Genomic DNA, 26,881 nt, shown 5'->3' with positions numbered 1-26,881 from the left:
AGGTCTTTCAGTTGTTCTTAAAAGTCACAACTTTTTTTTTTTTTTAAGTTAGGGCCTATCACAACAAGTAAATGATATCAGATAGGAGAAAACACCTTTGTAATGTGTCCTGAGTGTAACGATGCAGCAATGTTGAGCTGAGTTTGCAGAGAGCCTGAAACAATAACTCTGAGATATGACCTGCCTCATTAATTTCAGTGGATTCTAACTCTGATGCCAAAATGACGCTTCAGATCAGCGTTTCCCAGAGATCCTAACTTCAGGGACATAAAATGAATGCTGTCTCAGTTATAAGCGTAGTATTGCTACAGTAAACCACAGGAGGGACTCTAACTTGGAAGGAATTGGTACTATGTATATTGTTGCGTATGGAAACATTTCTTGGTACATAAAGAGGATACCACATGAGATGGACTTGGCACAGTAAGGCTGCTTCTGCCAGTTTAAGGCAAAAGAACCTCTCTGTCATTCTTTTCCCTTCTTAAGAGGGACTCCTCTTGCTGAGTTGAAAAATCATTGTGCCAGCTGAACCTTGAGAGTACGAATGCATCTGGCACTTTAATGGGCTCTTCCTCCTTGCACCTCTCAGCATCAATTGAGAAGGTTTAGAGATGCCAAGGCTTTCTGTTCATTAAGGGGTAGTTTGTCCTAGTGAATTTGGAGGACACTACATATAGGGCTTGGCTACACTTGAAACTCCAAAGCTCTACTGCGGGAGCGCTCCCACGGCAGCGCTTTGAAGTGGGAGTGTGGTCGCAGCGCCAGCACTGGGAGAGAGCTCTCCCAGCTCTGCAGGTACTCCACCTCCCCGTGGGGATTAGCTTGCAGTGCTGGGAGCCGCGCTCCCAGCGCTGGGGCACTGTTTACACTGGCGCTTTGCAGCGCTGTAACTTGTGCTCAGGGGTGTGTTTTTTCACACCCCTGAGCAAGAAAGTTGCAGCACTGTAAAGTGCCAGTGTAGCCAAGGCCATAGAGGAGCCTTGAAAATTTTATGGTTAGGTGTATTAAAGGACCCTTTTCCTTAGTGTATTATTGCTAGGTCTGGGGTGAGTGTCTCCTCTTTCACCCGAAAGACCTGTGATTGGACATGGAAGAAGCATTTGGTGTGATGAGCTCAAGCTCTTATGGATCTCTTTGAATACCTTATAAGGGTCCTACACTGCTTGTCCGGTTGAACGCAATCCAAAGGCAGATTCTACTCCACTGTAAAAGGACAAAATAGTCAACAAGTGAACCTGAGTCATATGTGGACAAGTGTCTCTGCAGCCCTTTGTTCCCAAGTATGCCTGCTTTTGGACATTTTTTAAAATCCAAGTTAGGTTTCATGGAATACCCTACTTTGGACAGAGCTGGTGAATGCTACTTTCCAGCTAATAACCGTCTGTTCACTCAGGTTCTTGTAAATGGCATACCGTTTCCTGGTGGCAGTCTTTTCAACCTAAAAAGCAAGCAATGCTTCAGACTGGCGGAAGAATCACTTTTTCAGATTCCTTTCCAAAGTGGCAGTGGTGTTCCTCCATAATGACTCTCTCATCAATATTACACCAATGCCCACATGCTCATCCCGGGGAGGTTCTTTTCACACACTTGTTGACAACTCCATGGTGTTGTACTTGAAGTGGACTAAAGACCTTAACGCCCACCCATGCTTTGTTTCTTTTAACACATGTTGCTTGGGCAATGATGTCCCGAGGGGATCCATATCTTAATGACTGACTACATGTTTTAATACTGAATGGTTTGCAGTTAAGTCATGTCATGACGTGTATGATACAAGGCAGGGAAGCTTCTGCTGCTTGTCTCAGCGATGTTTCAATCATAGTCCTGTATGAAGCAGGCTTGTATATGCCATATTCTTGGCAAAGCTCTGTTCCTTAGGGCTTGTCTATGGTATGACATTGTGACGAAACTTTTTTCTTTCATGAGTACTTAAAAAAGCCCCCCCCCCAAGTTTTGCCAATACAAGTGGCAGAGTGAACGCGGCTTTGTCGGCAGGAGCGCTCTCCTGCTGACAAAGCTAACGCCGCTCGTGGGGATAGAAATATTTTGTCAGCAAAAGTGCTGACAGAGAGCGTTCACACCTGCTGACTTTTAGCGACAAGGCTATGTTGACACAGCCTTATCACTAAAAGCTGCGTAGTGTAGACAAGCCCTTAGATTCATCTACTGTGAAGAAGAGTTACTATGTTGTTCTGCAGAATTTGCCTTGAAGTAAGGGAGTGCTGTCCCACACGCTTCAATCTTTTTGTGCGTAAGTGTGTCCTATATATGTAACTGGCCAAAAGTTTGGAGAGGTCTTTTGTCTGGATGTTCCTTAAGCCTCATGATTTTGGCTTGCCTATGGGTTGGCCTAAACCAGCCCTGATTACAGGACATACCACACCTGGGTTGAATCAGACGATCCCAGGGTAAAAGGCAGCAGGAAGCGGCAGTGAGGGAACTGCAGCAGGAAGTTGCAGGGAAAGCGGGTCTTCAGGCATGGTCCCTCAGGATGGGACAGTTCCTTAGGAACTAGAAGCTAAGCACAGCTTAAATCTGGGTGGAAGATTGTTCATGTTTATTTGAAAACTTCGTTAATTTAATGGAAAACCCAACCCCCTAAGAAGGGCTGTGATTGAAAGAGAGACCGGAGTTTGTTGAAGGAGCCCTGATGAAGGGGAAAACAGGAGTAGAACGTAGCAGAGGTTTTCCTGTCCAGCAGAGGCACCCAGATTGTGGCCAGCCCTTTTGTAGGGAGGTATTTTACTTCCAACTCTAAAAACAACAAATAAATACAAACTTTTTGGTACATGCAGTGCTGACCTTGTGCCAGTCAGTGTTTATCATTATACTCTTCACTGTGGGACATCTGTCAAGCTAGTCACTCTTCAGGAGTGAGAATCCTTCACAGATGGTCTTTTTAGAAAGAAGATAACCTACTTACTTTGGGATTCTACTTCTTTGAAGATGTCCTCTTTCAGAAGCCACTCTCACAGAGGCCCCCCCCCCCGAGCGCTGGGGGATGTGAGTGATGGGGTTTACTTGTCCGTTATTTACTCTAGAATAATCTTTTTTTTTTATATATATATATATATAGTCATTCACAAACATTTTAAAATGGAATTAGAGATCTAGAGGAGCTCTTGCTTCCCACTCTTGAAAGGAAATTATAGTGTGTTCTGGGTCCTCTGAGTGTAGAGTGTTTTCAGTAGGGCAGAGCCCGTGAGTCAACCTGTAGGTATCAGAGTTTAAAATATCTTGAGAAAGGGGGGAAGTTTTCTGCATGATTCTTAGAAGACCAAGGAGAGCAAAGCTAGGTAAGCGAATGTGATTCTGCTTCTCTTAAAATAAGGGAAATGCCCCATTCCTTAGTTCTGCACCCTGAACTGTAAGAAATTGCTGTGGTGGCTCAGCATGAGTGAGGTGAGGAACTATGGAAATTGCCAACAAGATGGAAAGAATTGTAGTTCCAAGTCCTTTACCGGCATTAACTAACTATGGTATAAGGGGTTCATGGCATAAGGGGGGGAAGGGATGCGGGAAAGGCCAGACTGTGGGAGAACACATAGAAGAGCCTTGAAAATGTTATGGTTAGGTGTATTGAGTGCATAGACACATGAGGGTCTCTAACCCTGAAAACATTCGTAAAAGCAAGCCTTTCAACTCGCTCCCAATGAATGACAAAATTCTCATGATTGGGTGTGGAGATGTTAGAGGAAAAATAGATGCAATTTAATTCTTTTTAAGATGAGAATTATATCTGAGTTCTCTTGACTATCAGTCCAATTCACTTCAACCAGAGTGAGTAGCCAAAAAAAAAATCCAAAATACCTAAAAGATTCCTTAATTTGTGAACTGTTCCTTTGACCTTGCATTTTAAATCCTGGGATCCATTAGATTAGCTGGATGAAAATTAAGTTTACCACGTTTTTATGTTTAACAAGAGTTTCTCCCTTATGTACTATTTTTTTTTAAGTGAAGGTTTTGGTTTGCTGAAAACTGTGTTCAAATTACAAGCTATCCCTTTCAGATTTTTAAGGGGCTTCCTGGTCCTACTTGCAGGCTAGGGGGCTCTGTAGAGAAGTGTGTGATCTGGGCATGAAGCAGTCAGTCTGCAAAGAGCCAACCTAGAGCAAGGTGGGGTGAGTTGTGTTGTTCTGCCATAAGAAGCTGTTTGCTCTATGTTTGGCTGATTTTGGCTCTTGTGTGTTGGGGTTCTTGATTCTAAGAAATAACATTGACTTTATGTTGCAACATTCCAGAAAGTATTTTATTTTTTAATCTAACTTCTCTGTGTGCCCGCTGTGAATGTAACAATGGCGTAGTGTCTTTTTGTTTTTTGTTAAAGGAATGATCCATATTGGTAAAAATTCCATTGTCCGACTTTCTCAGTTGTGATCATACTCCCCTTATTTACATTCTGATTTTTCTTGTAGGGATTTTCTTCCACGAGGATCTGGAATTGTAACAAGGCGACCATTGGTTTTACAGCTTGTCACTGCCAAAACAGGTATTTTATCTGATGTATATTCCTCTTACATAGTTCAGCATCAAAGTATTTTTACTTGAATGTTTTTTTAAGTGTTATAATCCTGTCAGTGTGAGGGTTTACACTAGTCTTTTGCATTGTAAACAGACTATTCAAAGTAGAATTTGCCATGGGGAAGAAAGGTCCCAACACTGCAAACACACACGTGCATGGTCCCATTGAGTTCATTGTCCCATCTGGGCCATAGTCTGTAATAATTTTAGAGCATGCCATATTTTCAAGTAGCTAGTGGTTGCTTTTAATGGCAAAATGTGAAAAGTAGGGGAAAAAAGTATATTATGTACTAGTTATTTTAGAGAAAAAGAATTACCTTTAAATGTTAGATTAGATATATTTGTTCTCAGTAACCTGTAAAACTAGGTTTAACAAAATAAAATATAACCAAAATGGACATACAGGGACTTCAGTTTTGCCCTCCAGGGTAGTCAGTGATGTTTGCAAACAGCCTGTTTTCTCCAGTAACTTTTCCATGTCATGAGTTGTGGAAATTTCTGGAGAAGGGCAAAGTTGGCAGTAATAGAAGTTCCTGAATCAAAAAAAAAAATCTGACCAAAAATTATACTCTATCTTGGACACAGTATTGTGTATGCAAAACTCAATGCATTTGTCAGCATTCATTAACTTATGCTTATCTAAGTGGATTTTCATCTGCCATTGTGCTGTCCAATCTCCCACTGTGTTCAAAGCCATCCGGAATTTCTCATAATCCCACTGGTTTTTAGTAGCCTAAACATAATGTGTTCAGTAAACTTCACTAGCTTGCTCTTGACTTAAGCCTTAAATTGCTAAAATATGGTAAATAAAAACAAACACTACATTAAGAGTGTTCAGGTGGCAAAGGCAGGCACTCAGAAGTTAAGAAATGCAACCTTAATTTAGTTCGCTTGTGTGAATGCATTATTACAAAGTTTTTTGAATTACTTGATCAGATACTATCTTTCCATAGGATCCCTGCCTCATTCAGTGAATGGGTTATTAATCAAAATTTCTTTTTATCTTCCTCATTCATTGTGTAGTCTGTGCTGAGTGCAAAATTATTAAGTTCCTCAGTGGTGTGCTTTGTAAACGTTAATGAGTTTATCTGCACAACACCATTGGGATATTGGGTGATTTTATTATCCACGTTGTACAGAAAGGAAAAAGGTAAACAGATACAATTGTTCAACTGTATCATCTCTACCATGATCCTCAGCAGGGTATGAGCCATGAATGTTCAGCTCTGCAGCAGACTTCTACCACTTGTGCTATAGAACAGCCAGCGACAGTCGCTGGTATCTGAAAAGGAGTGGAGGGAATGGGCTGTGTGCAGGGTGCTTGGGTGGAGGCCAGTCCAGCATGCCCTAGAGAAAAATTGAGGGATCTACCTGTTCCCCTAGCCAATCCTTCATATTCCCTGAGGGGGGCATGCCCCAGTCTTTTGGGAAATGCTGGCCTATTTATTAATTTTTCATTGTTATACAATAAGACTTTGCTCCTTTTTCACTTGTTATTCTTTTCTTTTTTCTTTTTTTTCTTTAAAAAGAAACATCAAGTAAATTGGATCCCCTGGGTCACCTTTATCTATTTCCCTGATTTAAAAAATAAAGAACCCACAGCTGTAGCAGGTTAGAGAAGCACAATTTTCTCTGACAGGAGCTGTTCAGGTTTGATCTTATCAAGTTTATACTTACTTGACTGTTTATACTTACCTATTAAAGATAGACTAGTACAGGTTTCCTCAGTACTATGAAGAGACTCTCCAACCTGTAGTCCTAAGATCTTTCCTGGCTCCTTTTCTATTAAAGTGGAATAAGTTAAAAAAAAAACAAACTATAATGGGGTGGTGCCATGGTTCTTGGGATACTCAGGACTGAGAGTCCCCTTGTTACCCCCTGCAGCCCTTTGGAGGCTTGCTTGTGTTTAACTGAGTGTTAGTTCCCTTATACCACCGGTCTGTTAGCCACTCAAGCAATCTGCAAGCCCTTACTTTGTCTTGCAGGTTAACAATAGATGCATCCCAGTCCTGAGCCCCTTCAAAGCATCTCCTGTAGTGTCTAGCCCCTTATCCACTTAACACTCACAGAAATACCACATCTGCTGTCCCCAAGGGAATAGTGTACACACCAGCTTATATGATTCAGCTTAATACCACAGCACTGAGATATATTTACAGTGAAAACCACAATAAGTTGATTGTCAAAGATTCAAGAGACAGTGAGTAAGGATAACCGAAACAGGTTAGATATAAAACAAAATCATAACGTGCTTTCTAGAGACTAAACTTAATTTAACAGGCTAAGCTTCTGTCTAAAGACATTTATCTTATCCCCCGAGTCCTTTGCAGTGTTTTCAACCCAGGTTGTTGAGTTTCTGTTTTCATGGATGTAAACATGCTGTCTGTTTTCTCCCTAGGTGCAGAATGGTGGAATGTCTTTGTTCCCCATTTATATAGTCCAGTCAATGTTTCAAGCCTATTGCAAGATAAGGTTCACTTCTGTCAAGGTTTTTTCCCCCACTTTGAACTTTAGAGTACAAATGTAGGGGACCTGCATGGACCCTTCTAAGCTTAATTCCTAGCTTAGATCTGGTAACACTGCCACCAGCCAGAATATAGTGTCTGGCACACTTTCTGTTCCCCCCAAACCTTCCCTGAGGAACCCAAGACCCGAACGCCTTGGGTCTTAAAACAAGGAGAAATTAACCATCCCCCTCCTTTCCCCCCCGGTCCTAGACTCTCCCCTCCCTGGGTTGCCTTGAGAGGCTTACACAGATCCAAACTCCTTGGATCTTAAAACAAAGAGGAATTAACCATCCCCCTCCTTTTCCTCCCAGACTTTCCCCTCCCTGGGTTGCCTTGAGAGGCTTCTCACTGATCCAAACTCCTTGGATCTTAAAACAAGGAAAAATCAATCAGGTTCTTAAACAGAAAGCTTTTAATTAAAGAAAGAAATAGTAAAAATTATCTCTGTAAAATCAGGATGGAAAATTCTCGACAGGGTATTCAGATTCATATAGACCAGAGGGACTCCCCCCCGCCTCCCAGCCTTAGATTAAAAGTTACAGCAAACAGAGGTAAAAATCCTTCCAGAAAAAAGACACATTTACAAGTTAAGAAAACAAACATGAGACTAATCCGCCTTGCCTGGCTATTACTTACAATTTTGAAACATGAAAGACTGATTCAGAAAGATTGGGAAAGTCTGCTTGTACGTCCGGTCCCTCTTAGCCCCAAGAGCGAACAACGAACAACACAAAAAGCACAAAAACTTCCCTCCACCAAGATTTGAAAGTATCTTGTCCCCCTATTGGTCCTCTGGTGAGGTGTCAGCCAGGTTACTGAGCTTTTTAACCCTTTACAGGTAAAAAAGACATTAACCCTTAACCACCTGTTTATGACAACTTCCCTCATTGTGTGCTCTTCCTGTTGACTTCATAGCTCTCTGACTCTGTATGCAAATGTGCCATTATGAGCTTGGCTTTCATTTAAGACCTCACGTGAGATTCTTCGGTGAATCAGAATGTACATACTAGTATCAGGATCTTCTTGTAACCCCCTTGCCAGCCGGGTCACAGGTGAGGGACACCTTTCTTAATATTGTCAAGGGGAAGGAGACTATATGTGTGAGTGGAAGAAGGTGTTAGCATCTCATATTAAGTTGTGAAGTTGAGGGGCTTCTCAGGTGTTGAGGAGCTGGTAGATGGTGCTAAGGGCTAGGGATGGGATTGGACTGGTGGCAGATGGCAAAAGAGGTTGAGGGTTTGGCAGCTCAGGTGGTGTTGCACACTAGCGCTGCTTGCAGACTTTGGCAACTGGGGACATGTTATGGAAGGGTACAGGAGGATTTAGCCACTGAGGGGTGTCCTAGACATTGGTATAAGATGGTCTTGCATTTGTGTGGGAAGGGATGGATCTTGTGTGTCGGCTTGAAAGGCCATGGGCTGGGTGTTTAAAATGAAATACTTCAATAATGAAAAGATATAGCTGGTGGAAGACGTACTTTTAAGTGGGTTTTTCTGTGCTTCTTCTTTTAAAAGCAGTCTTGGCAATTACCTGGATATATTGTAGTGATCCATTGTGGTCTTGCTGTTTAGTCAGATTGATAGTTTTATGGTGGGAACAGAGGTTAGCTTAAGTATTGCTCGTATATCACATCTTATGCCCCAGTTACTCCTATAGCTGTATAAATCCTGTATTCTCTTACAGCCTTAGGCATGAAGAAAAAGCCTTTCATTAAACATTATGAGTGACATGAGAGCTCTTAAGCAGCAGGCAGTTTCTCTTGACCAAGTCTGATGATGTCAGCAATATCTAGGGGTGTTTTGTCAGGAGAAGTAAAAATCTGGATGTCGTGGGTGATCTTACAATTGAAAGGAAAGATCTGCTAGAATTGTTCTGGTTTATGAGACTCATATCAGGGCGGCCCAGCTGGTTTTGAACTATAGTTGCAAACAAAGTGGACTGCATTTGTAAATATATTCTATACTATGCCAGCTTCTCAAAAAAAACAACGGTCTTGTAAATGTCAGGAGACTCATCAAATGCTCTGTGCTGGCCACGAGATAAAGTCAAACATATTACTCTCAAGCAAGTCAACAGCTCATGTTTTAAGTGAAGTGCTTTGCCTTTTTTGAGCAGAGTGATGGAATATGTGACAATTTAAAAACATTGCTTAAAAGTTGTACCAAATGGACACGCACAGTCTTTGTTTTGTGGTCAACCCGAGACAACCTATTCTTTATTTAGCTTTGGTTACCATTATTCTTAATGAAAATGGGAGAACAGGGCCCCCTTACTACATTATGAATGCATGGTGAACAATGCTTTTGTGTTCTATCTCTTTGGAAGCTGTTAGTGAGTGAAAACAAATACAGGTGGCCTCATAGTACTGTGAGTGAGACTTTATATTTAGTGGTGAACGGACTTATTTTGGTATGTATTATGGTGGCCACCATTATTACAGGCTTCTTTGAGCATTGCCTGAACTGATCCCTACACTGGGTGATGTCTGCACTTCAGCGTGCAAGCTCAGAAGTTTCTGGGTAAATGTCCATTGGGCTGTGTGTACATCCTATTTGTTTCCTTGAGGCTCAGGGTCAGTTTTTTTCTGACTGCCACATACATTGATCGGAAACTTGGTGGTTTTGTGTTGCTGCCCTGTTCGTCCATTACAGAAACCTTCGTCTCTTTGAGACTTCTGCTCCCAGATGCAGTGATGGCTCTTCAGAGCCTAGAAAGATGAGGCACAAATGGAACCATGAGAATATCTGACACTGTGACTGACCCAGGGCCAGGACATCTCTGGCATTGGGCAGTTCCTGAATATCAGGAATGTTTTCTGTGCCAGGGACCCTTGGGAGCTTAGCTTTCAGATGTATCAGGGCTGAGTGCCTTGGCACTGGGTCTGTTTTAATTTCCTTCATTGCTGTGTACCTTGTTGTTGGGTTCTGTAGTGTCAGGAGGAAGTCTTCTATGCCAGATGCTTCAGCATCACCTGTTTGGGTGCTTATGGTCTTGGATGTAGGGTTGGTTAGTAACTGTTCCCGTTCCTCCTTTACCACCTGTGTATTTGGTCCTTTCTGCCTATTCTTCTATGGTTCTAGTCAGCCCAAAACAGATGGGGCATTGTCTTTGTCTTTTTCACAGGACAGGTCCTTGTGTTTTGGTCCAAGCAATGGTGTGCTGTCCAGGGCCTGGTCTCCTATTGCTTTTGCCAATGCTCTGCTCCAGTACTTTTTAGACGCGTCTATTAGACCACACACGTTGGTTTATAATGACCACAGATGGCAGTCTTTTGGGTAGTTTAAGGTGAGAATCATCTAGAATGTTCCGATGAAATGGTCTTCTCTAGAGCATATAATTCACACAAATGTGTTAGAACTCAGGGCTGTGAGGAAGATGCTTTTAGCTTTCAGAAGCTGTTAGACCGAGAACTCCGTGTTTCTTCAGGGCAGACAATACAGAGGTGGTGGCTTATCCTAACCCCTAGAATATGTGTCTGTGGGATGAATCCAATCCCCTGTTTCTCTACGTAAAGAGAAGCCTTGATGTGGAGGTCAGCCATCTTTCAGGGAAATATATTTGCCTAGCAGTTAGTCTGTTGGGTGAAAGAAGCCCCCTTCTTGCAAGGGTTCTCAAACTGTGGGTTGGGACCCCAAAAATGGGGTCGCCAAGGCTGGTGTTAGACTTGCTGGGGCCCAGGGCCAAAGCCAAAGCCCGAGCACCGCTGCCTGGGGCTGAAACAGAAGCCCAAGCTCCACTGCCCAGGACTGAAGCCAAAGCCTGAGGTCTTCAGCCCTGGGCAGGGGGACTTAAGTTACATGCCCCTCACCCAGGGCAGAAGCCATGGGGCAACTTTGGCTTCCCTGCCTGAAACAGTGGGTCTTGGGTGGACTTGGGCTTTGGTCCCCCCTGCTTGGGGTCATATAGTAATTTTTGTTGTCAGAAGGGGGTCACGGTGCAATGCAGCTTGAGGACCACTGTTCTGGATTATGGTGTTCAGATGTGGAGAGTTACTCTCCTAAAACCTGACTTTGTCTGCTTTAAAGCCAAACTGCTCTGGTATTTCAGCAACTACCATAACCCTCATATGATGACTTTGATCTCGTAGAATGCCTGTCTCATGTACTTTTCTATTCCCGGTCTCCTTCCAGGAGGAGAGCTACATTCTCTTTTCCTTTGCTTGTGCTCTAGAAGAGCCTATTCCCTTCTCTGTCCTTAGGAATTAAGTCTCAACATTTAGCATGATCTCAGGTTAAGATCATGGGAGCACCGTTTTGGTTTAGTGGTCTGCTCTTCCACCCGCCCCCCCCATCCCCTTGACCTCATAGCTGCATAATTGGAGTCCCATTTTAGGCCCATCATTTACATATAGAGTTGGTTTCTTGTCCTTCTGCTGGTTTCTTTGAACTTCTGAACTCTGTGTCCTTGAGCCTGATAACGTCTGAAGTGTTGTTCTTTGTAGCTATAGTTTCTGAAAGAAAGGTTAGTGAGCTGATAGTTTTCTTTTTGATTTTTGTCCTGTCACGTACATGCAGCTTTCTAGTGGCTAGGAAACAAGTATTTGAATGTAAACATTCCAAGTAGTAAAGCTGAGAAGTGAAATACAGGACGTTCTTCTTCGAGTGCTTGCTCATATCCATTCCAATTAGGTGTGCGCGCGCCATGTGCACGTTCGTCGGAGACTTTTTACCCTAGCAACACTCGGTGGGCCGGCAGGTCGCCCCCTGGAGTGGCGCTGGTATGGCGCCTGATACATACCCCTGCTGGACCATCCGCTCCTCAGTTCCTTCTTACCGCCCGTGTCGGTCGTTGGAACTGTGGAGCACGGCTAGCTGTTCTCCACCTCCCTAGCGTTTCACTCTCTTGTATAGTATTGTGTATATAGTTCTTTTATTGTAGTTCTAGTTAGTATTTAAAGTTAGTTTTTTATAGTTCTGTATATAGTCAAAGAGGATCGGGGGTTCGCCCCTTCTCCTTCCCCCAGTACCGGAGCCCATGCCCGGTTCTCCGGGCTTCAAGCCTTGTGCGGCCTGTCATCGGCCGATGCCCACAGGAGATCCGCACGACTCCTGTCTGAGGTGCCTAGGCGAGTCCCACCTTGCGGACAAGTGCCGGATCTGCAAGGCTTTTAAACCCTGGACAGAGAAGGAACGGCACAGTCGCTTAAAACAGCTATTGATGGAGGCAGCTTTGACTCCTCCATCTTCGGCACTGACTCCGGCACCAGGACCAAGCGTCTCTTCCTCTCCGGACCGCCCGGCACCGACAAGGGCTTCGCTCCCCCACCCTTCACCGGCCCAACATTCCAGCCAGCACCACTCCCTCTCACCAAGGAGTAAGAAGCACAAGGCTCCTGCGGCGCCTACAACTACGCCGCAGTCAGAGCATACTTCCAAACCGGACCGCCCGGCACCATCATCTGCCGTGGCACCGAGTATCTCCGCACCGTCGATTCCAGCTTCTCAGGAGCCGTTGAGTCCGATGCCTCTCAGCTCCCCAGCATGCGCTGTGGTTGAGCTCGTCGCGCCATCCACACTGGAGACCTTCTCCGTGGCGCGCGACCTCATCGCTCTTACAGAGCCCGAATTGCCCCAACCCCCGGCATGGCCGGTTCGGGTTATTCAGTCGCTGGGCAAGCCCACCATGGTGCGACCACATTCACTGGGCACCATTGAGCACCGTCTGTCCCGCTCCAGATCTAAAGACCACTCTCGACCTCGTAATCGCTCAAGATCCCGGCGCCGCTTGCAGTCCCGGTACCATTCCCCACGGCACTGGTTGTACTCGCTGCACCGCTCGAGATCCCGGTCACCGTCATGGTACTCTCAGCACCGGTCCGGATTGCGTCACCTACGCTCTTACCGCAGCCGATCCCGGCACGACGACACATGGCACCGGTCGACCTCCCAGCACCGAGCTGGTAGCAGGTCCCGGTCCCGATCGAGATATCGCCATGGCTCCCGGTACCGCTCACCGGCACCGTGTAGAGGCGAGCTCTATGGGCGCAGAGGCCTGGCCCAGTCAACATCAGCTCCTCTGTGGCCATCACGTCACCCGTCCGCCTCCCCACACAGGGACAGCGTCTCCTACTGGGGTTTGGATGCATAGGCCCACCCGGACCATGGACCACCGCAATGGTCCTTTTGGACGCCTTGGGCCTACTACCAAGCCCAGGGTGAGTCAATGGGCCCAGCACGCTCCAGCCATTCAGAGCACCGTGCACCAGAGGCCACAGTCAGCCGGCCTCTCCCCTAGGGTACAGAGGAAGACCCTACGCATCCCCTTGCACAGCAGGATGTCCCAGAGACTGAGGTCCCTCAGGAGGAGGCTTCTGTACAAGAACCACTCATCCCTGGGTTGTCTTCCTCCTCTTCCCCAGATGAGGCGGTAGCGGGCACATCATCATCGGGGCCCCCGCCGATTGATCTTCGGGCACATAGGACCTTCTACGGTGCGTTGCCCAAAATATAAACCTTCCTGTAGAGGAAGTTCCTGAAGTGGAGGACCCGGTGGTCAGCATACTATAAGCAGAAGCACTGACCAGGGTGGCCCTCCCCTTCATCAAATCCATCCAAGCCAAGGCAGACACCATATGGCAGTCCCCAGCCTCCATTCCACCCATAGCCCGAGGAGTGGAACGAAAATACATGGTGCCGTCCAAGGGGTATGAGTACCTCTACATGCACCCTGCCCCCTGCTCGTTGGTGGTACAATCAGTCAACGAACGGAAGCGCCACGGCCAGCAAGCTCCTGCGCCAAAATCCAGAGAAGCCAGACGCATGGACTTGCTGGGCCGCAAAATTTATTCTGCGGGAGGCCTTCAGCTCCGTGTGGTGAACCAGCAGGCCCTCTTGAGCCGATACAGCTACAACACCTGGGAGGCTGTCGGCAAGTTCACTGAATTAGTTCCCCAGGACTCACGCCAGGAGTTTTCAGCTCTCCTAGAGGAGGGGAAGAAGGTCACCAGGACCACACTGCAAGCATCCTTAGACGCTGCAGATTAGGCAGCCAGAACTCTTGCATCTGGTGTAGCCATGCGTCGCATATCGTGGCTGCAGGCTTCCGGCCTACCACCCGAGTTACAGTATACAATCCAAGACCTGCCATTCAACGGGCAGGGTCTTTTCTCACAAAAGACAGATCCCAGACTACAGAGTCTGAAGGACAATCGGGTTATCATGCGTTCACTGGGAATGCACATACCCCAGACTCAGAGACAGTCCTTCCGCCCACAACCCCAGCGCCCTTACCCCCTGCCTTGACCGAGACAGGATCTTGCCCGGCGACGAGGCCGCCCGAACCGCAGACGTTAGTCGGGACCTCAAGGGGGTAACAATTCTAGGTCCGCCAAACCACCGCAGGGACCTAAAGCAAACTTTTGAGGGTGCTCCCGAGAGCAGTATACCAATCCCCTCCCTGGATCCTCTTCATTTTTTCAACCGCCTCTACCCGTTCCTTCCGGTGTGGCCCCAGCTGACCACGGACTGTTGGGTCCTACGCACGGCGGAGTTTGGATACCATCTTCAGTTTATTTCTTCACCCCCCTCCCATCCTCCCTCCTCATCCCTCTTCAGGGACCCCTCTCATGAGCAACTTATCATCCAGGAGGTTCGCAAGCTCCTTTTCATCAGAGCTATAGAGGAGGTGCCAGAGGAGTTACGGGGCAAGGGCTTTTATTCCCGGTATTTCTTAATCCCCAAGTCAAAAGGGGGCCTCCGACCCATCCTGGACCTGCGAGGACTGAAGAAATTCATCAGAAAGTTCAAGTTCCGCATGGTATCCTTAGGAACCATCATTCCTTCCCTGGATCCCGGAGATTGGTATGCCGCTCTCGACATGAAGGACGCATATTTCCACATTGCAATTTATCCTCCGCACAGGAGGTATCTGCGCTTTGTGGTAAATCAGGATCACTACCAGTTTACTGTCCTTCCCTTTGGTCTCTCCTCGGCCCTTTGGGTCTTCACCAAATGTATGGCGGTCGTCGCTGCTTCCCTGCGCTGTCGTCGTATTCACGTCTTCCCTTACCTCGATGATTGGCTTATCCGAGGCACTTCGGAGGCGCAGGTGCTCGGCCACGTCACCATCATCAGGGAACTGTTTGTGAGTCTAGGCTTGACCATCAACCCCGACAAGTCCACTCTGGTGCCTACACAGAGGATAGAGTTTATCGGGGCAATGCTGGACTCCAACCTTGCGACAGCCAGTTTACCCCTGCACCAGTTCCACACCATAGTCTCCCTGGTCAAAAGTCTGCAAGCCTTTCCGACCACTTCTGCTCGTACTTGCCTCGCTCTCCTGGGGCACATGGCGGCATGCACCTTCGTCACGAGGCATGCAAGACTGCGCATGCGCCCGCTGCAGACCTGGCTCACTTCGGTCTATCTGCCAGGCAGGGACGCCATAGACACAATCCTAATGATTCCACTGGATGTTCTAGGCTCCCTCGGCTGGTGGACGACATCATCCCAAGTGTGTGCGGGCCTGCCTTTTCACCCCCCCCAGCCCTCTGTGTCCCTGACAACGGATGCGTCCTCGCTGGGCTGGGTGCCCACCTGGGGCTCCTGCGCACACAAGGCCTCTGGTCGCAAAGGGAACTGACGCTCCACATCAATGTGCGCGAGCTGCGAGCCGTCCGATTGGCATGCCAAGCGTTTCAGTGCCATTTACATGGCCGTTGTGTTGCGGTGTTCACAGACAACACAACGGCCATGTATTACATCAACAAGCAGGGCGGGACCCGGTCCTCCCCGCTGTGTCAGGAAGCAATACGCCTGTGGGACTTTTGTAGAGCCCACTCTATACAACTAGTGGCCTCCTTTCTCCCGGGAGTACGGAACACCCTCGCGGATCACCTGAGTAGATCCTTTCTATCCCATGAATGGTCCATCCGTCCGGACGTCCTTTATTCGATTTTCCGGAGGTGGGGATTTCCCCACATAGACCTGTTTGCTTCCAGAATGAACAGGAAATGCCAGGTGTTCTGCTTTCTACAGGGTCGCTCCCTGGGCTCCCTGTCAGACGCATTCCTGATCCCGTGGACGGGACGTCTTTGTTACACCTTTCCACCCTTCCCTCTGAGTCCTGATCAAGCTCCAGAGAGACAGAGCCTGCCTCATCCTGATCGCTCCAGCTTGGCCGAGGCAGCCCTGGTACACCATGCTGCTCGACCTGTCCCTGGCAGACCCAATTCCCCTGCCTCTTTGGCCGGATATGATCATGCAAGACTTCGGCAGGATGCACCATCCGGACCTGCAGTCCCTCCATCTGCCTGCGTGGCTCCTGGCTGGTTAAGCCAGTCGAAGTTGCGCTGTTCCGCCACAGTACAGCAAGTGTTGCTGGGCAGCAGGAAGCATTCCACGCGCTCGACCTACCTCACGAAATGGAAGCGCTTCTGCCACTGGTGCAACCAGCATGGCCATTCTCCACATTCCATATTAGTCCCCACTATTCTGGACTATGTGTGGTCTCTCAAGCAGCAGGGATTGGCAATCTCCTCTCTACGAGTACATCTAGCGGCTATATCCACCTTCCATCCGGGCGAGGCTGGCAAGTCAGTTTTTTCCCACCCTATGGTGTCAAGATTCCTCAAGGGCTTGGAGCGACTATACCCACAGGTCAAACGGCCTATCCCTACCTGGGACCTGAACCTTGTCTTAACCAGGCTCATGGGGCCCCCTTTTGAACCTTTAGCCACATGCTCGCTGCTGTACCTGTCCTGGAAAGTGGCCTTCCTAGTCGCTATCACCTCGGCTAGACGAGTCTCGGAGCTTCTGGCACTGACTGTGGACCCTCCATATACTGTGTTCCATAAGGACAAGGTACAGCTGTGACCACACCCGGCATTCCTCCCTAAGGTTGTCTCTGCCTTTCATGTTAACCAGGACGTCTTCCTGCCAGTCTTTTGCCCAAAGCCGCATTCCTCAAGACGAGAGTAACAGCTCCATTCTTTAGATGTCCGAAGGGCTCTCGCCTTCTACATTGAGAGGACCAAGCCCTTCCGCCGTTCACCTCAATTATTTGTGGCAGTGGCAGAACGCATGAAGGGCATGGCAATCTCCTCCCAGCGTATTGCATCCTGGGTGACATCCTGCATTCGGGCATGTTACGACTTGGCCCATGTTCCGACGGGTCCTCTTACCGCCCATTCTACTTGGGCTCAAGCCTCATCTGCCGCGTTTTTGGCCCATGTTCCCATACAGGAAATCTGCCGCACGGCCACCTGGTCTTCCGTACACACCTTTGCATCACACTATGCACTGGTCCAGCAGGCTAGAGATGATGCTGCCTTCGGCGCAGCGGTTTTACATTCTGCAACGTCTCGCTCCAACCCCACTGCCTAGATAAGGCTTGGGAATCACCTGATTGGAATGGATATGAGCAAGCACTCGAAGAAGAAAAGATGGTTACTCGCCTTTGTAACTGTTGTTCTTCGAGATGTGTTGCTCATATCCATTCCACACCCGCCCTCCTTCTCCACTGTCGAAGTAGCCGGCAAGAAGGAACTGAGGAGCGGATGGGCCAGCAGGCGTATATATCAGGCGCCATACCGGCGCTACTCCAGGGGGCGACCTGCCGGCCCACCGAGTGTTGCTTGGGTAAAAAGTCTCCGACGAACATGCACGCGGCGCGCACACACCTAATTGGAATAGATATGAGCAACACATCTCGAAGAACAACAGTTACAAAGGTGAGTAACCGTCTTTTCTGCATGATATACTTTTAGAAAATAGACCACTTTTAAATTTTTCCAGTGGTGCTGTAAGAATTTTTATAGCGCAGATGCTGAAGGAGAAAACCATGTATTTTGATTGTTATTACTACTTCAGCACCCCTAATTCCTGCACCTGTGATGAGATATGCAGCTTGGAAATCTTTTAATGCTAGGTGTCTGGTCTGGCTAAGAAATGAATGAGATCAAATATTGTTTTTATGGAAAGTACATAAATATTTGTAAAATGTTGTGGCTGATTATGCATTGAGGAGGCAGGATGGTTCTGTGGCTAAGGCAAAGGACTAAGCATCATGAGAATTAGGTTCTGTTCCTAGATCTGCCACGGACTTTTTGGGAAAACTTAGGCAAATCACTTTATTTATTTTTGCCTTAGTTTTCCTCTTTTGTAAAATTGGGATAATCCTACCTAATTACGTGGGTTTCATGGGGCGAGGGGAAGAAGTGCTTCATATTTTCAGTGACACCTGATAATTACTGAAGAAAGATCTCTCTGGTTCTCGTCAGAACTAGACAGCATAGCACCACTTTACAAAATTCACCTTGCAGTATTGTGCTACTCTGTGCAATATAAATCATGAGTGTAATGGAACCCCCCTTTGAACCTTTATTGGATATTTACTTGGGTTTTTTGTTTTTACTTTTCTTGGGAAGATTGCATCTGTGGCTTGGTGACCCTTCAGGCAGGCAGTGTCCATTAAATAACCTCCTTTGTACAGCTTCAGAATTCCTTTCTCACAGGGCCGGCTCCAGGCACTAGCACAGCAAGCAGGTGCTTGGGGCGGCCAGCTGAAAGGAGCGGTGCGTTTAGCTCTTTGACGGCGGGTCCCTCAGTCCCTCTCGCAGGGAAGGGCCTGCCACTGAATGGTGAGGTGGCAGTGGTAGAGCTCCCACCGAAGTGCTGCCCACCGCAGCTTTTTATTTTTTCCCCCGCCACTTGAGGTGGCAAAAATGCTGGAGCCAGCCCTGCTTTCTCAAGTAGTATTGCCATTCCATCTGATTTAAAACATCTGACATCCCTCAGGTCCAAAGCAATCTTATCTGAAATATATATTAAACTGTAATCATTAGATATAAAAAGAGAAAATAGATATCTATCTTTCAAGGACACAAGCAGTTAGAATATCAGATATTTATCAACAATATCTAAAACTACAGTGTAAAGGTGAGTGAGAGTAACTGTGACTCAGATACATAAAGGCAGGCAAAAACTCTCCATCAGGCATTGGGCCTGAGACGATTAGGTCAACAGTCATATAACAGGAAGTGGGAAATAAAGCGTCCTATGAAATTTGCAGAGCTGCTATTTGGACCTCAGTCCACTGACTCCACCCGTTGTTTCTGTGTATACAGCCTTCAGATGGTGGATGTGATCTCTTAAATCCAAAGCTTGCTTTCTTTCTCTCTCCCTCCCTCCCTCCCAGCACTTGCAAGTCTCCTCCAAATAGATTCTTGTGTGAGTATGAGAGTGACACTTCCCCCCACACACCTCACCTGTAATATCTCTTCTTCTTCGAGTGATTGCTCATATCCATTCCAGTTAGGTGTGTGCGCGCCGCGTGCACGTTCGTCGGAGAAACTTTTACCCTAGCAACCCTGGCAGGTCGGCTGGGCGCCCCCTGGAGTGGCGCTGCTATGGCGCCCAATATATACCCCAGCCGACCCGGCCACCCTTCAGTTGCTTCTTACCGCCTGTGTCGGACGTTGGAACTGTGGAGCGCGGCTTCGCTGACCTCCACACTCCCTAGCAGCTCATTTTCTCCTTATCATTGTTATACCGTAGTTGTAGTTAATTGTTGTGTGTGTGTGTGTGTGTGTATAATATATATATATATATATATATATATATAGTTATACAGTCAGTTAGTTACTTAGTGTTAATAGTGTAGTTGTTAGTTATCGTTTGAGGGGATCGGGGATCACCCCCTTCCCCGCACCCGGAGCCGGAGCTCATGCCCGGCTCATCGGGTTTCAAGCAGTGCTCGGCTTGTCACAAGCCGATGCCGGTTGGAGACCCCCATGACTCCTGCTTAAAGTGCCTCGGGGAGTCACACTTATCGGCTAAGTGCTCGATTTGCAAGTCTTTCAAGCCGAGAACCAAGAAGGAGTGGGACATTAGATTAAGACAGCTCCTTATGGAAGCGGCCCTGACACCTCCGCCCTCAGCACTGAGCACAGGCCAGCCGGTAAGCAAGGGCACCGCCACGGCACCGAGCGCTGCCACCAAGGACTCACGGCACCGGCTCCCGCCGGCGCCGAAACCGGCTCCAAGCCGCTCCCTCTCCCCGAGGTCGAAGACGGCTAAGGCGCAAATCATCCCGCCAACATCCGCCTCGCAGCCAGAGCCTGCGCCAAAGCCGGACTGCCCGGCACCGATACCTGCCGCGGCACCGACTAAGCCAGCACCGTTGACTCCGACCCCACGAGGGCTGTCAAGTCCGGCACCTGGCGGCTCCCCGGTGCCCACTGTGGTAGAGCCTGCTTCACCATCTACCCCGGAGACGTTTGCTGCAGCGAGGGATCTGATTGGGATCACCGAGGCGCCACCGCCCTTACCCCCGGCACCGCCAGTGCAGGTACTGCATTCAATGGGCAAGCCGACCCTGACCAGACCAGCTTCGGTCAGTGTAGCAGACCAGCACTGCTCCAGATCGCGGTCCCGCGGACGCTCTCCATCAAGACGTCGTTCACACTCTTGACGGCGATCTCAGTCTCGGCACTGGTCAGACTCCCGGCACCGGCATTCACCTAGGCACCGCTCACGCTCCCGGCACTGGTCAGGCTCCCGGCACTGGTCGACATCTCGAGCATCAACCCGATACTCGCGGTACCGCTCCAGCTCACGGCACCGCGGCAGGCACCGCACCTCCAGGAGCAGGTCGAGACAGAGAGACTCAAGATCTCAGTCGACCTCCCGGCGCTGAGCCGGTCGCAGGTCCCGGTCTCGCTCTCGGCACCGTTACCAATACCGGCACCGGTCACCACAATCCAGAGGTGTAAGGTCTGTTGGAACTACGGCTCCAGCTTTCGCTGCTCCACCATGGTCGTCCAGAGGCATGTCGGCATCCTCCCAGGCGGGTAGCTACTACGACTGGGACCAGGATCCAGAAGTACCGTTGGGAGTATTCCAGGACCCCCGCCCGCAGGACGTGGGATCCCAACAGTGGGGTTTTTGGACACCCTGGGCATACCATCAGACCCAGGGTGGCCCCCTGCCCCAGACCCGTTCTGCCACCTCAGAACATCGGGTACCAGAGGCCACTGTTTCCCGCCCCCCCGTGGTTGAGTCGGAAAAACAACTGCCACCAGACTCCCCGGGTCAGCTGGAGCAGGAACCAGTCCAGGAGCAGGAGACCACCCAGGATGCCCTCATTCCCGGAGTATCCTCCTCCTTCTTCTCGCCAGATGAGGCCGTGGCCGGGTCTTCAGCTTCAGGGCCCCCACCGATAGACCTCAGGGCCTACCAGGACCTCCTCCGCAGAGTGGCCCTTAACATCAACCTACCTGTGGAGGAGGTGCCAGAGGTTGAGGACCCAGTAGTGAGCATCCTCTCTGCGGACGCTCCTACCCGAGTAGCCCTCCCGTTCATCAAAACTATCCAGTCCACCGCCGATAACCTTTGGCAATCTCCAGCCTCCATTCCACCGACGGCTAAGAGAGTGGAAAGGAAGTACATGGTAACTTCTCGGGGGTACGAGTACCTGTACGTCCACCCTCCTCCCTAGTTGTCCAGTCTGTCAACGACAGGGAACGACATGGCCAGCAGGTACCGGCCCCCAAATCCAAGGAGGCTAGGCGGGTGGACCTCATGGGTTGCAAGGTGTACTCAGCTGGGGCCTTGCAACTCCGTGTGGCCAACCAACAGGCCCTATTGGGTCGATATAACTACAATATATGGGCGGAGGTGGGTAAGTTCTCCGAGCTACTGCCCGAGGACTCACGCCCGGAATTCAATGCGTTCCTGGAGGAGGGTAAGAAGGTGGCCAGGACCTCTCTACAGGCCTCCCTCCGACGCGGCCGACTCAGCAGCCAGAACCTTGGCCTCGGGAATCACCATGAGGCGCATTTCCTGGCTCAGGCCTCCATCCTACCCCCGGAACTGCAATATACCGTCCAGGACTTACCCTTTGACGGGAAGGGTTTGTTCTTGGACAAAACGGATTCCAAACTGCAAAACCTGAAGGACAATCGAGTCATCATACGCTTGCTGGGGATGCATACCCCTTCCACCAAGCATAGACCCTTCAGGCCCCAAGCACGCCACCATACTTCCCACCCCGCCAGAGGCAGGATTTCAGTAGACGGCGTGGCCGGGGGAGCCGCAGACGCCAGTCCGGCTCTCAGGGAGGCCAAAACCAAGGGCCCTCCAAGGCACCACCGGGCCCCAAGTCCGGCTTTTGAAGGTGCGCCCGGGGACGGCGTACCAGCCTCAAGACAGGATCCTTCCCCTACCTTCTCCAACCGCCTCTCCCACTTCCTCCCGGTGTGGTCCCAGTTAACATCAGACCATTGGGTACTGCGCACGGTGAAGCAAGGATACCACCTACAATTTGCTTCCTCAGCCCCTTCCCGCCCCCCTTCCCAGTCCCTCTTCAGGGACCCCTCTCACGAGCAAACCCTCCTGCAGGAGGTCCGATCTCTCCTCGCAGCAGGAGCTATAGAGGAGGTACCTCTAGATGAGAGAGGAAAGGGGTTCTACTCCTGATATTTTCTGATTCCCAAGTCCAAGGGAGGTCTCAGACCAATCCTAGACCTGCGGGGCCTCAACAAATGGATGCTCAAGTTGAAGTTCCGCATGATCTCCCTGGGAACCATTATCCCATCCCTGGATCCTGGAGACTGGTATGCCGCCCTCGTCATGAAGGACGCGTACTTCCATATTGCCATCTTTCCACCGCACAGGAAGTACCTTCGCTTCACGGTCAAGCACCAGCACTTCCAATTCGCAATCCTACCATTCGGCCTCTCCACAGCCCCGAGGGTGTTTACCAAGTGCATGGCCGTCGTGGCCGCCCATCTCCGTTGGCGGCAAATCCACGTGTTTCCGTGCCTCGACGACTGGCTCCTGAAGGGGTCCTCCCAGTCACAGGTGCGGCAGCATGTCGAGGTGGTTACGGACCTCTTCTCCCAGTTAGGCCTGCTTCTCAATGCCGAGAAATCCACCCTGGTCCCCATGCAGAGGTTGGACTTCATAGGTGCGACCCTGGACTCTACTCAAGCCAGGGCTTACTTACCTCAGCCCCGTTTCCAGACTATCGTCTCGATCATACGGAGCTTGCAGGCCTCCACAATCACCTCAGCTCACACCAGTCTCGCACTACTGGGGCATATGGCCGCATGTACTTATGTGACAAAGTATGCCAGGCTCCAAATGAGACCCTTCCAAACGTGGCTTCATTCGGTATTCCGCCCGGGCAAGGACCACCTAGACGTATTGGTGACAGTCCCTTCCGGCCCCCTCCACTCCCTCGACTGGTGGCTGATCCCATCCCTAGTATGCGCGGGGATGCCGTTCCACCCACAGCCACCGTCGATGACTCTAACAACCGATGCATCATCCCTGGGTTGGGGGGCCAACCTAGGGCACCTACGTACCCAGGACCTCTGGTCGTCCCAAGAGCTGTCACTCCACATAAATGTCCGGGAGTTGAGGGCAGTCCACCTCGCCTGCCAGGCGTTCCAACAACACCTGCACGGCCGTTGTGTTTCCGTATTCACGGACAACACAACGACCATGTACTACATCAACAAACGGGGGAACCCGTTCGTCTCCCCTATGTCAGGAAGCCATTTGACTCTGGGACTTCTGCATAGCCCAGTCGATAGATCTAGTGGCGTCCTTCCTCCCAGGGGTCAGGAATGCACTTGCGGACAGACTCAGTCAATCCTTCCTATGCCACGAATGGTCGATCAGACCGGATGTCATCCATTCCCTTTTCCAGAAGTGGGGATTTCCCCACATAGACCTATTCGTGACCAGGTCCAACAGGAAGTGCCAGGAGTTTTGCTCCTTTCAAGATCTCTCTCCTGGGTCGATCACGGACGCATTCCTCCTGCCATGGACCCACCACCTGTTGTATGCCTTCCCTCCGTTTCCTCTGGTGCACAAAGTCCTGTTGAAACTCCGCAGGGACAAAGCGTGTCTAATCCTGATCGCACCTGCGTGGCCCAGACAACATTGGTTCGCCACTTTGCTGAATCTGTCTGGGACCCTCCAATCCCCCTTCCTCTCCACCTGGACCTGATCACACAGGATCACGGCAGGCTCCGTCACCCGGACCTACGAGCCCTCCACCTCATGGCGTGGCTCCTGCATGGCTGAACACTGCGGAGTTGAGCTGCTCCGCACCGGTTCAGCATATCTTCCTTAGCAGCAGGAAGCCTTACACCCGCTCAGTGTACACGGCCAAGTGGAAGTGCTTCTCTTGCTGGTGTGCTACTCAGGGTGTGACCCCCTCGGAGGCTCCGATTCCCATGGTCCTAGACTACCTCTGGTACCTTAAGCAGCAGGGCCTAGCGACATCCTCCTTGAAGGTACACATAGCGGCCATATCTGCCTTCCGACCAGGAGAAGGTGGCCGCTCCGTATTCTCCCACCCCTTAGTCGCTAGATTCGTTAAAGGCCTGGAGCTTCTCTACCCCCCCGTACGCCGCCCTGCTTCTACCTGGGACCTTAATTTGGTCCTAAACAGGCTCACGCTTCCACCATTTGAGCCACTGGCGACTTGCTCGCTCCTGTACCTGTCATGGAAAACAGCCTTCCTGGTGGCCATTACATCGGCCAGACGGGTCTCCGAGCTGAGAGATCTCACAGTGGACCCGCCCTACACCATTTTCCATAAAGACAAGGTACATCTGCGATCCCACGCAGCATTCCTCCCTAAGGTTGTGTCTGCCTTCCATACAAACCAGGACATCTTCCTCCCGGTCTTCTTCCCGAAACCCCACTCTTCTCGGAGGGAGCAGCAGCTACACTCCTTAGATGTACGCAGAGCACTCGCTTTCTACATTGAGCGAACAAAGCCGTTTCAAAAGTCTCCTCAACTGTTTGTGGCGGTCGCAGAATGGATGAGGGGTCTACCAATCTCCTCTCAGAGGATTTCCTCCTGGGTGACTGCATGCATTCGCGCATGCTACGATCTAGCTCGTGTCCCATCTGGCCACCTCACGGCACATTCCACGAGAGCTCAGGCGTCGTCGGCAGCCTTCCTGGCGCACGTGCCTATCCAGGAGATATGCTGCGCAGCGACCTGGTCATCGGTCCACACATTCACCGCACACTATGCATTAGTCCAGCAATCAAGAGATGATGCGGCCTTTGGCATAGCAGTTCTAAATACCGCCACATCTCACTCCGACCCCACCGCCTAGGTAAGGCTTAGGAATCACCTAACTGGAATGGATATGAGCAATCACTCGAAGAAGAAAAGACGGTTACTCACCTTTGTAACTGTTGTTCTTCGAGATGTGTTGCTCATATCCATTCCAAACCCACCCTCCTTCCCCACTGTCGGAGTAGCCGGCAAGAAGGAACTGAAGGGTGGCCGGGTCGGCTGGGGTATATATTGGGCGCCATAGCAGCGCCACTCCAGGGAGCGCCCAGCTGACCCGCCAGGGTTGCTAGGGTAAAAGTTTCTCCGACGAACGTGCACGCGGCGCGCACACACCTAACTGGAATGGATATGAGCAACACATCTCGAAGAACAACAGTTACAAAGGTGAGTAACCGTCTTTTCTCATAACAAGATGCTATCAGCCCTGAAGGATTCCTCTATGTGCTAACTCGGTGGCTCTCAAACTTTTTTACTGGTGAGCCCTTTCACATAGCAAGCCTCTGAATGTGACCCCCCCCCTTATAAATGAAAAACACTTTTTAATATATTTAACGCCATTATAAATGCTGAAGGCAAAGTGGGGCTTGGGGTGAAGGTTGACAGCTCACGGCCCCCCATGTAATAACCTCGTGACCCACTGAGGGGTCCTAGCCCCCAGTTTGAACCCCTGTGCTAAATAATAAAAATTGTCAGTTGGCATGTAACTGTTTAGCTAGGACTTTGATTACATGGAGTTGCATCTTTGGAATCTTCAAACCCCTGCATAGGTTGAGCCCACATTCTAGGAGCTTCTTGCACAAATGCCACCCACCTGCATCAATGGGTGGAGAAACAGATGGGGCCGGCGGTGAAAAGGGGACAGCTCCAGCGGCAAGGGAGGAAGATGCTTGCCAAGGGACAATAGATAGCTCCTCCCTGGGAGTCTCTGGCACCCATTGGACAGCTAGGGGAGAGGGATGCTGACTGGTCAGCATTCCCCAGCTCCCAGGATTTAGCCCTGCACAGGGGCCATGTGGAATCATTTATGCTTCGTTCCAGCACAGGAACGGTTACTCACCAACTTGAAGCAGCAGCAGTTGTTGTCATTCTCCTCAGGATGCAAAGGAAGATGGGTGAGGTTGGGGGGAGGGAAGGGTCCTCCATGTGTCGTCAGGTGGCATCATTCCTAACAAAACACAGGCAGGAGACAGGACAGCTTATACGGGATCAGATTGCCCGCTCAGGAATCATCTGATTAAAGGGGTTAAAGAAAAGATTTGCAAAGAGGAATGTGTGGATTTATTGACTTTGGGGAAGAGCAAGCGGAGAAAGGAGACTAAAAATACAAACGAGGAAGGACAAACCCCGCAGAATGAAGGTGCCTCAAACTCTTGAGAACTGGTACACAGCCTTTCGCATTTATACCCGTACAATTTGTGACAGGAGCCCCAAGAGGTGAATTTCCTTGTTTAAGTAGCAGGACTTACTAGTGAGGGTTCATGCCACATATGTATGGGTAAGGTATGACAGAGAATTTAGGCAGAAGAGCCTGATTTACCCTGAGGTAAAATAGACAGGACCTTTGGCTGGAGTGTGATTCTTTATGGCGTCGCTCAGTTGGCATTCATGAACAGCGGGTTGCCAGTGCTAAAACCTCAGCTTCAAAATGCAGATGCAAAAGCCCATGTGTGCTTTGCGTTTAATGATGGGAAATGTTTTAATTCCCAAGGCAGGTACAAACACTGCTGTAGGAGATGCAGGAGTCAGCATAGTGCACTCTTCTGTTATAAAGGGAAAGGTGGTTCCAACAGGGCAGTAGGAAAGGGGGT

At 49.5% G+C, this 26,881-nt stretch overlaps 1 protein-coding gene across 8 annotated transcripts in view; it reads left to right on the top strand.

The window, feature by feature from the left end:
- DNM3 (dynamin 3) overlaps window positions 1-26,881 on the top strand; it is a 369,829-nt gene that overhangs the window by 38,657 nt on the left and 304,291 nt on the right. For all 8 annotated transcript variants that reach the window (XM_030572453.1, XM_030572454.1, XM_030572452.1 and 5 more), the window contains exon 2: window positions 4,416-4,489. In XM_030572453.1, the coding sequence (XP_030428313.1) occupies window positions 4,416-4,489 (74 nt within the window). The remainder of the gene's footprint in view (window positions 1-4,415; window positions 4,490-26,881) is intronic.

Source organism: Gopherus evgoodei, chromosome 8 (genome assembly GCF_007399415.2).
Source record: "Gopherus evgoodei ecotype Sinaloan lineage chromosome 8, rGopEvg1_v1.p, whole genome shotgun sequence".
In the NCBI taxonomy this organism is placed as follows: domain Eukaryota; kingdom Metazoa; phylum Chordata; order Testudines; family Testudinidae; genus Gopherus; species Gopherus evgoodei.
This window is presented reverse-complemented; position numbering and strand designations above follow the sequence as displayed.